Below are 11,783 nucleotides of genomic sequence, written 5' to 3'. Positions count from 1 at the left end.
ATTTGGAGGACAAAAATGAAGACTTTGTTATTTACTGTCTATTTCTTATAGTAATTTTTTTTATTCACAAATACAATTTTGAAAACTGCACCCCAGTTTAATATATTTAGAAAAGACCCTATATACTGATGCCTTAAAAATTATGAGAACATATAAAGCCAGCTTGCTTGATTTGTTTAATTTGTTTAATCTATATGACCTTATTACCAATTTGAATTAATCCCCTACAGTGTTTTTGTAGTTAATTAAATTTTCTTTTATGTTTTGTTTTGTTGTGACATTATGTATTACAATTTGTTATTTCTCAGTCTGTGAAGATATATATTTTAAATTATGTTGGCCTGTTGTTATTGTTGTTATTGTTCATATGCAAAATAAAAAATAAAAAAAAAGATGTGTAGAACATCACAAAACATACTTTTGCTAATGTAATCTGCCTTTACTCACTGAGAGTTACAAATGGCAGACCATAAAGTTATCAGCAAAATGCTGTACAAAATAAACAGCAGGTACTTTCGATTATTATTTTTTAAAATTACATTTTACAATTTAATTAATTGCTTATACAGTATATTGCAATTCATGTCATTTTTTTTAATCTTCATTCATAATTAGCCTCAAGTATGGACACATTTGACTGAATTACATTTGACTGAATTTATGTTTTTGGAATTGAATTCATATACAAATAAAAACAGCAAATCTTTTACAAATCTAAAACTTTAAAATAATTGAAACTGATGGGCTGGATTGGAACTTTTTCAATTAACAATCCACATTTTTGGTCTCTAAACAAATGTTTTTTTTTATTATTTTACTATTATTTTAAAATGTGTAAAATATTAAGAATATCGAACGAGTAGATGTATCTCAACATTTAATTGGTAGTGTAACTTTATTCGCTATACATTTTAATATAGCCTAATTTGAGAATTAGGCTATATTAAAATGTATAGTTTTATAGTTACACAGTCTGAATTAAAATTTATAGTTTTTATTTATAATTTTAACTCAGTGTTATGGCAGTGAGGCCATCTCCATTAGATCATTTCAAGCTTAGGCTATTTTCTGTCCATTAGTGAGTGCTTTACTGGAAAACTATAGGGTTTGGGAATGTTCTCGCACGATCACCTTAATGTAAAACTTAAAAGAAGGCATTATTTTCTTAAGAGCAAAGTGAATAAATGCACATGTATCAACCAATTTGTAATTTAATATATTAAACAATCTCATTTGACGATTAGGCCTATGTAATTGCAGCTGGTTTAAAACTTACTTTGCTCACAGGTGCACATTTTGCTGTTGGATTTCTATGAAGACATTCCAGATTTGTTAAACCACATGTTCATCACAGCTCAACTCACATAAAGTGCTTAATCACTGAACACTATGACATTTTTCAAACAAGATTCATAATATTTACTAAATCATAAAGAATATGATTAACACTGCATCAGACAGACAGGTGACGTCTGTGAAAAGACAGGTAAAAATCTAGGCTTTACTATTATAAATGAATGAGTAGAAATAGAGACTATAGTGTTCAAGTCTGCATGAAATGTTAAATATCTTGCAGCACATTATGCAAATCACTTTCTGGATTGTAGACAGTGCCAAACTGAATGAATCGATCAACTGTTGATCTGGAAAGGAAACTACTCTCAAATCTAAATCAACAACATCCTCCATGTCACCTGATTTTACAAGACTTACTGGACAGACTAGTAACAGTGACATGTACAATATTAATAGATGATTTTACTATAAGTTCTGGTTAATTTTCAAGCTGTCATTAAAATAAATTTTGAATTATAAATGACAGATGTCACAAATTTTTGTGATTCTAATGGAGTTATTCTTTTTGAATTCAAGGTCCCTTATTGTCCACAGCAATATATCCCATGACTTAAAGAGTTAGTTCACCCAAAAATGAAAATCCTGTCATCATTTACTCACCCTCAAGTTGTTCCAAACCTGTATACATTTCTTTCTTCTGTTGAACACAAAGGAAGATATTTTGAAGAAAGTTAGTAACCAGGGTGCTTTGGGGAACTATTGACTTCCATGGCAAAAAAATAAAAAAACTATGGAAGTCAATGGTGCCCCAGAACGGTTCAGTTTCCCATATTCTTCAAAATATCTTCAATTATGTTCAGCAGAAGAAAGAAATGTGTACAGGTTTGGAAGAACTTGAGAGTAAGTAAATGACAGAATTTTCATTTTTGGGTGAACTATCCCATTAAACCATGTGTTTGTGATGTACTGTATAAGAATTAAGGATAGATTTTACTTACTTTTCTACCTAATAAAATATTTTAGAGCTTGGCATAACTCCAAAAAATGTTTATTCAAATGACCATAGGGTTATACAATTTTATCATGACTTTTCTAAGTCTAGAAATCACACTCATTAACAGTTGAAGGGGTGAATAAAATAAGACTTTTTAAATCATTTTTTATAAGTTTTAGCTTATTTTAATGCATTCTTTATGTTTGTCTTAAATCATTTTTAGTCATCTTAAGACCCCCTAGACCCCTGGTTGAGAAACACTGAATTAATAGCTTAAGAAATACAACATGACAATAAAATATAGATCTAGTTAGGACACTGTTGTGTTATGGAGTACTGAAATTGAATAATGGGTAGCGCTACAGTTAACGCCGCAGCTTGGTTTCTGGATTCTGCGCTGATGACTCACTCTTAAAAAGTTATAAATGTAATACATTTCCATTTAAAAAACCCATAAAAATAATGATGTTTTCATATTCTGCAGAAAAAGACAAAACAAGACAGGGCACAAAGGGCACATCTAAAGCAAGTATGCACATTGGCATGGCTGTATGGGTGCTTTAAACAAAGCAATCCTTTATTTTAGAGATAGCTTTTTGTCCTTCAACGGGAGCTCCACTTTGTTCATTGCAAAATGTTACTTCCTTGTACACATTGTAACATAAGTAAATTTGCCATTGTTCAGTAGTAAACTATGTAGAATGTCATAGGAAAGGGCTGATCCTGGGAGAACAAGATAAAAAGTCAAATTTCCTGGAAATCATGCTATAAATGCGATTTTAAAATAACCATCATCAAAATATTTCTGGCAGTCAAATGGTTACATCATCAACAGTTTCTGTCAACTAAAACAAAGAATGAGCATGTGATTTTCAACCGAACTGAGCTTAACTTACAAGCAACATTATAAATCATCACATTTTGGCAAATAAAGTTTGGCAGGCACAAATAATGAGGAATTACATTGTGTGTGTGTGGCACATACAGAGCCTGTCCCTGCCCTCTCGTTGTATCTAAAAGCTAATTTCGCACTGAAGACTTGTAGCAGTGTATATATTCTACAACTCAACATGTGGAATAGGTGCTAAAATTTACAATAAGAAACCAGACACTTGTGTCCCAATGCACTTCGCCAACTACTCCGTTTCACTAAAAATGCCACGTCCTTAATTATTCGAGTATTGCGTGCACTATAAGTGCACAGAAAAGTGTTACTACGTAGTCTTGTATGATATGTATACATTTTACATAACTATAACATAAAAGCTGCTGAGCAAGTATGGATGGATTTGATTATGGGTCTAGGAAAGTGGAATAAAATTAACACCAAACTCAAGTTCCCTATGGTGTTTGTGAACAGTGTATGTACTGTACAATGAAATAACATAGAACATATACCATAATTACATAGCTATTAATGCCCACTTGATATATAAGTGGGAATATGATGACAAAAAAATAAAGGAAAAGGTAAAGAAAGAAAGGAATAAAGAATCACCCCTGAATCAATGGACCCTTTGCCCACCAATAATACATTGATGTTTATATGACCCAACTAACGTCATTTTCCTCCCTTTCCTTTTCCCTCAATCTTTCTAACAAATAAGGACCCTAGTGAAGTGGTTGATATGACCAGAGAAACAGAGGCCAATTTAAAGACCACCTCACAGATGCTAAAATGGTGGGAAAAAAAGAGCCAAAAGACAAAGAAAGAAAGACAGAAAGAAAGAAAGAAGGCTCAGAAAATATCAGTAAGTGCTCCACTCTATCAGATGGGCCCAGTGGAGCAGAGGTATGAGAGTACTGGCAGGTTGACACCCCACCCCTGTCGCCCTTCCTTACAACCTTCGCATGGTGTCGTGTGTGTCTGTGTGTGTGTGTGTGTGTGTGTGTGTGTGTGTGTGTGTGTGTGTGTGTGGAGGGGCTGTTAGCAGAAGTGGTCATCCTCTTCATCTTTCATTCCCTTCAGCCTGAGCCTTGCAAAGTCCTCAAACACAAAGTCATCATCCTGTGAGAAATTACTGAAGACAAAAAGAAACAAGAGTTACGTTATGCAAACACGCATTAGCAAGAATCTCATACTATGAAAGAGACAATACAGCTAACTCACTTTGTTTCAAACTCTATGAGGTTGGCGTCCACAGGGACATCTGTCTCTGGCACAGCTGTGGAGGACACGGATTAGAAAAAAATTAGGAAAACTGTGTAAATGGAAAAGCATGTAAAACATAATTTCCAAATCACCAAGGTGATATGACATTATATTTGACATCTCTGATCTGACTCAAAAGTGAACCATGCTAAAAAGTATCATGTTGACAGCTAGTTTGTGGACACACATTTTTATATAGACATATTCATATATAATGTTCCATAAAATGATTACGTTTAATCAAAACAACTTTGCATTAATATAACATAATACAAATAATAAAACCAATAATATATACATTAATAATAAAAAATACTGTATTATTGTATTGTATTATACTCAATTATAATTATAATTATTACTATTATGTTGTTGTTTTATTGGTGTAGTCTAATGATTATTTATTTATCGTGTCAAAAAGCAGGAAAAAAGCAAAACATTTTATCAATAATATGAACATAAATATATATATATATATATATATATATATATATATATATATATATATATATATATATATATATATATATATATATTCATATATATATATTCATATTATATTCTTATGTATACACTGTGTTCCAAATGATTATGCAAGTGACGTATCAGTGGGATTTCAGTACAATAAAGATTCAGATTTTAGTTTTTCAAAGAAAGTGTTCTTAGGTAAATGGAAACTCTACTTAAAGAGGTTGTTTCACATTATTAAGCAAGTCACAGTTTTCATGCAATATGGAAGAAAGAGGAAGAAAGATCTTTCTGAAGATGAAAGGCCTGACATGGTGCAATGTTACGCAAAAGGCATGAAAACAACTTTTTTTTTTTTTTCTCCGAACACTGAATGGAGATTATCAAACTATCATAAGAGTTGTGAGTGATTTACAGCACAAAGAACTTGGTCAGATTATTAAAGAAAGTTTCTGTCAAACAAGTTCACTTCCTAATATTCCAGCCCAAATAATCACTCACTAGCTACTTGTTGACATTGCAGTCTTGTTGGAACATGGTGGCCACTCACCAACCATCCAAAAATCCATCCTTCTAGACCGTCCATTGTAGTACGGCATTCATCAGTGAATAAAACTATTTAAAAATGAGTCTTCATGTATTTCTAAACCCAATGTAAACGTTTCTCTTCATAGTTTGTTTAGAGGTGGCTGAAATGCATCTTTACGCACAACTGCCAGCCTGCATGGAGAGCTTCTTCAGACTCCAGAGACACCAACAGCTTCAAATACCCGTTTGCTAATCAACAGTGACATTTTTATAGCTGCCCTTTTAAAACAATTATTATTTTTTTTTACATAAATGTTCCTTAATAAGCCTTTATCTGAGTTTTCTTGTGCTGTAAATCACTCACAATTCTTATGATAGTTCAATAATCTCCATTCAGATTTCACACAATATTAGTTGTTTTCATTTCTTTTGCATAACATTGCACCATTTCATGCTTTTCATCTTTAGAAAGATCTTTCTTCCTCCCCATATTGCATGAGAACTGTGACTTGCTTAATAATGTGAAACAACCTCTTTAAGTAGGTTTTCCATTTATCTAAGAAGACCTGGCAAACTATTTGACAAACCTGTCTAAGATTGATACCAGTTATCTAAAAAGATATGAGGAAAAAAAAAGCAACAACTTTCTTTGAAAAACTAAAATCTGAATGTTTATTGTACTGAAATCCGATTGATGTGTCACTTGCATAATAATTTGGAACACAATGTATATACACATACACACATACATACATAAGCACATATATACATGAGTATATATAGCCTACTCTTGTATATATGCTGACAAAATGACAAACTTGAGATGTTACCTGACTGCGGTCTAGAGTTGGGCTGTTCGGAGGGCTTAGGGTGCATCAAGACAAAAGGCAGCTCCACTGACACATCACTAACAACAGACCACGTATGGAAAAAGTGTTACGGCATTCTGCACAAATATAAAGTCTGAAGTAATTCTGTGTCAAAGGACATACTCACCCTCCACGAGACACCACAAGCTTGACTTTAACTCTGTAGGACACCAAGATTCCCAGGACCTCCTTATTGGACACATCCTTCACTCTGTAGGCACAGGGAAACACATACTGAACTATTTCTCTACTAGAGGGTTTATGGACACATGGGTTGCGTTAACTTCACAAGCACTAAAAAGCTCCAGCACGTAAAAACAAGCATGTGATGAGACGCACTGACAGCTGAAGGCCACTTACATGGTGCTGGAGGCCAAGTTGGTGTCTTCATGTTTTAGCTGTCCATCCAGAGCCAGACCCCTCTTCTCTCTGTTATTGCTCAGTGTGGGGGTGAGTGTGTACACCTTACAGAACGTGGAGCTGGGTGACACCTGGTCACTGCATGTGGCAAAAAAAGAGAGAGTGAGTCTTCTGCTTCATGCGTATCAGAAAAACAAGCATTGACTATATTGTGTAACTTTATGATTAATCTTCAGTACTAGAAATTTGAGGGTGTTGTTATAGTGAAAACTATTACATTTTGTCAACTGAAATAAAGCTGGAATAAAATTAAATTAAAATTGGATAAAAAAAAAAAAAATGTAAAAAACAAAACAAAAATAAAATAAAATAAGTGCTATTAACATTTAAGGACACCTAATTCAGGGATCCCTGTCAGATAATAGACGTGTTTGTCAATCCATAATCTCAAACAGCACATTGCATGTGTTCAATTATTAAGCAGAACTTTGTTCGAGAAAGAAAAAGTATTTCGACAGACTGTAAAATGTGATTTATGGGGACTTAAACAATGCCATCAGGAGAACATATGGTGAGGAAAGAAAAGACAACAGAAAAAGAGAGTGGAAAGAGGAAGAGACATACACAAGGATATTTAGTATGCTACCCATACATTATTTGTTTTTCTGAGAGGAAGTTATAAAAGCTTAACAAAGAGAATCCACCTAGGTCATTCAAGGTAGAAGCTAACAAAACATTAACTAGCAGGTGGTCTCAACTGGATGAGTGCAAAAAAACAACAGAGCGGCTGTTTGAACAGCTCCGGACAAGACCAAAAGCCAAAAGGACAGCTACGGTCCTTGTTTTGGGGGGTGAAAGAGTAGCAACACTGTCTCATCTCATGGAGAGGGTGGAGAAAAGGGTCCAAGAGCCATCATCGGCAACTAGGGATGGGCTCAGGGTCACGGGAGCCAGAACGAATGGTAAGATATGAGACTCACCATGATGAATGTCGGCCCACAGACTTGCTGTAGGTGTCGTGGGAGTAAAGAACCACATCTGTAACCTGTCGCACTGAGAAAAAAAACAGTCTTTGTCGTCCTACCAGCATTGAAAAACTAGTTACTATGAGGCGAGATTGGACCATCACGGGGCTGTCAGCAGCGGGATAAAGGGATCAAGGCATTTGGCATCAATTAAAGTGAGGGATGCTACTGTAAAAGTCTGTATGGTCACAGAATGGTCCAACTTGAAGCTACTAACAAGGGTAACTTTAAGGGTATTTGGCATGAAAAGTGCAAAGCTGTACAGATGAGAATGAACTAAAGTTTCCACAGGGTGGTTGATTTCACAAACACGGCTTTAGCTTTAGCAACAACAGAGCTTGATTAAATGGGCGAAGATATGTCCTGTACTGTAAATATTAAAGGGTTAGTTCACCCAAAAATGAAAATTCTGTCATAAATTACTCACGCTCATGTCGTTCCACACCCGTAAGACCTTCGTTCATCTTCGGAACTCAAATTAAGATATTTTTGATGAAATCCGAGAGGTATATGACTCGTCCATAGACGGCAATTTAACAAACACTTTCAAGGTCCAGAAAGGTACTAAAGACATTGTTAAAAAAGTCAATGTGACTGCAGTGGTTCAACCTTAACGTTATGAAGTGACGAGAATACTTTGTGCGCAAAAACAAAAGAAAATTAACGACTTTATTCAACAATATCTTCTATTCTGTGTCATTCTCGTATGCTGTTTACGTTCAGCGCTTCCAGGTTCTACATCAAAATGCTGACTCAGTACTGGCCGACGCTGTTCACGTGAGCAGCATGACGTATGCGTGTGATGCTGACGCAGGAGCTCGTCAATAATGAGACGCCGTTCTGATGTAGAACCTAGAGTCCGTAGAACAATGTTTTTAGTGGACTTTCTGGACCTTGTTATATTGCTGTCTATGGACGAGTCATATACATGGTTCTAAATTAACACCCGCTAACCCGCCAAATGCGGGTTAAAATTAATTTTGGCGGGTGTTAATAAAAACTTACTAGCCAGTTTGGCCGGTGATGCATGAGGCTCTCTTCTATATGTGCGAAAAGGAAAGCACGAGCCTTTTCTCATTCGAGTTGCCAGATCTTGCTAGAAAAATCAGCGAACAAGAATAAGCCCATAATAAACCTAAATAAATCCAAATGCTTTATGCTGAAAATAAGACCAAAATATCGCGATCATGTCTGCTCACTTTAATAACTCAATAAACCCGTTCGCTTTATGAGACGAGCTAAAACAACAAGCCCAAACACGCTTATAATGAGTGACCATGGCAACACACAAAGAGCGCGCTCTGTGTGAAGCATAAACAAAACACGACGCCTCCGTCGAATGCGTTAGTGTGTTAAATTGCTGAAAATAACAAGTGTTCTGTCACTTTAATATTACTTTGGTCATGATAACGGATACCAAACACGAGAGACGCCAAAACGTCGCTATGGTTTCCAAGCTGTCAATCATCGCATTTTCGAGAGTGAGTCGTGTTCCGTACACACATGTAATGATAATTTAGGGGATTCACTCCTGCATTTAAATGCGGTTGTCACTCCTGAAACTTAGTGTGTATGTGGCTGTGTGCAAACATGGAACAAAAGGAACAGAGGGTGGCTCAGATTCTGATGGCACCTCTGAAGAAAAGCTCTGAGACATGTGATTCAAATGATAGATAGATGAAATGTTTGCACTTTCTGTGCATATTTTGTTGTATGCATTGTACTTTATATGTGTTTTCATGCCAACAATGTTAATAAAATGATCTAATGCATTCAGTGGCACTCAATTTCTCTTATTTTCACCGGAAAAAAAAAAATTTTTGGCTAGTAAAATTCTGATTATCTGGTAACGTTAGAAAGTTACCAGCCACATTGGCTGGTGAAAAAAAAAGAGTTAATTTAGAACCCTGGTCATATACCTCTCGGATTTCATCAAAAATATCTTAATTTGTGTTCCGAAGATGAATGAAGGTCTTACGGGTGTGGAACTACATGAGGGTGAGTAATTAATGACAGAATTGTAATTTTTGGGTGAACTAACCCTTTAGATGCTTTAAAACTATTAACCACACATTTGTCAGATGTGCATTAAACACACTCCTGCTTCACAGCAATGAAGGCACTGAGGAAAACGGGCTGCGCATGAACAGAGATGGCAGGTGAAATTAGAAGTAAAACACAGAATGGAAGAGGGGACATGATAACAGAAGAGATCTTATGAAAAGAGGATGGAGGACTCAATTTGAGGGAGTTGAAGAGATGGACAGAGAACAGAGAGATGGAGAAAGTGGGATGGAGGGCTACTCACTCGGCTTCAACCTGAGCCACAGGACATTTGTACTGTGCGGTGCTGAACAAACAGATATCGGCATACTGTCGCACTGTGGGGAGAGAGCAGGGATACACGGCAGGGTTACCAGGGTCGGGAGGGAGCATAGACGAAACAAGACAGTCACAGACAGGACAGCTGACATTCACACTAAACTACAGAATGAACACATCAGCACAAGAGGACCTGAAGGGTGAACTTGAGAAAAGATCTAAACTGCACAAGGATAGAAGCACGTTACAATCACATACTCATGTACCTTTAAAGTCAACATGAACTTAAAATAATATACACTATCGTTCAAAAGTTTGGGGTTAAGACTTTTTTTTTCCCCAAAGAAATGAATGCTTTTATTCAGCAAGTGTACATTAAACTGACATTTATAACATTACAAAAGATTTCTAAATTTTGTCGTCCTACCAGCATTGAAAAACTAGTTACTATGAGGCAAGATTGGACCATCATGGGGCTGTCAGCAGCGGGATAAAGGGATCAAGGCATTTGCCGTCAATTAAAATGAGGGAAGCTACTGTAAAAGTCTGTATGGTCACAGAATGGTCCAACTTGAAGCTACTAACAAGGGTAACTTTAAGGGTATTTGGCATGAAAAGTGCAAAGCACATTCTCATGTACCTTTAAAGTCAACATGAAGTTAAAATAATATACACTATCATTCAGACTTTTTTTTTTTTTTCAAAGAAATAAATGCTTTTATTCAACAAGTACACATTAAACTGACATTTATAAATAGGGCTGTCAAACGATTAATCGCGATTAATCGCATACAAAATAAAAGTTTGAGTTTGCCTAATATATGTGGGTGTACTGTGTGTAATTATCATGTATATATAAATACAAACACATTCATGTATATATTTGAGAAATATTTACAAGTATATGTATTTATTTTTTTTTTATATATATAATTTATATTATATATAAATAAAAATATTTTGTACATAAATAACATTTCTCTTAAATATATACATTAATTTGTGTGTATTTATATATACATAATAATTACACACAGTACACCCACATATATTAGGCAAACTCAAACATTTATTTTGTATGCAATTAATCGCGAGTAATCATTTGACAGCCCTAGTTATAACATTACAAAAGTTTTCTAAATCAAATTCCATCACAGTTTCCACAAAAATATTAAGTAGCACAACTGTTTTCAACACTGTCACCAAATAAGCATATTAAAATGATTTCTGAAGGGTCATATGACACTGTAAACACATTTTATATATATATATATATATATATATATATATATATATATATATATATATATATATATATATATATTTATTAAATAATAATAAATTGTAATAGTATTTCAATATATTGCTGTATTCCTGATCAAATAAATTCAGCCTTGGTGAGTGTAAGAAACTTCTTTCAAAAACATTAAAAACATCTTATTGATCCCAAACTTTTGAACTGTAGTATACCTGATATTTTTTTTAAATATCCAGTAACTATATTTAGTAAATATTATTATATATATTAAACATCTGGTTTGACTCAGAAATGTCATTACAGAAGTAAATTAGATTGTGAGCACCATTTCATGCTAACTTTTGATACACAAACTATAACCAAAGCACAGAAAAAGCAGTATTTCAGTACAAACACCTGTGAGCTACAAAGATATTTTTACATTCTGTCACAAATGAATAATGAAACAGTGGAATCATTGTGAAGTGAACAACATTTATCAGCAGTAAACATCTGTGAGTGCACGAGATAC

General features: G+C 34.6%; 1 protein-coding gene across 1 annotated transcript in view; it reads right to left on the bottom strand.

The window, feature by feature from the left end:
* Positions 1 to 2,838: 2,838 nt before the first annotated feature.
* Positions 2,839 to 11,783, bottom strand: part of arrb2b (arrestin, beta 2b) — a 48,539-nt gene continuing 39,594 nt past the window's right edge. Inside the window, exons 10-15 of the mRNA XM_048184040.1 lie at positions 10,001 to 10,073; positions 6,668 to 6,805; positions 6,435 to 6,518; positions 6,269 to 6,345; positions 4,401 to 4,455; positions 2,839 to 4,311 (exon numbers count right to left, since the gene is read on the bottom strand). Of these exons, the coding sequence (XP_048039997.1) occupies positions 4,218 to 4,311; positions 4,401 to 4,455; positions 6,269 to 6,345; positions 6,435 to 6,518; positions 6,668 to 6,805; positions 10,001 to 10,073 (521 nt within the window). The 3' untranslated portion in view covers positions 2,839 to 4,217. The remainder of the gene's footprint in view (positions 4,312 to 4,400; positions 4,456 to 6,268; positions 6,346 to 6,434; positions 6,519 to 6,667; positions 6,806 to 10,000; positions 10,074 to 11,783) is intronic.

This window comes from Megalobrama amblycephala, linkage group LG3 (assembly GCF_018812025.1).
Source record: "Megalobrama amblycephala isolate DHTTF-2021 linkage group LG3, ASM1881202v1, whole genome shotgun sequence".
NCBI lineage: Eukaryota > Metazoa > Chordata > Actinopteri > Cypriniformes > Xenocyprididae > Megalobrama > Megalobrama amblycephala.
Note: the sequence above shows the minus strand (reverse complement) of the source record. Positions and strands in the feature narration are given on the sequence as shown.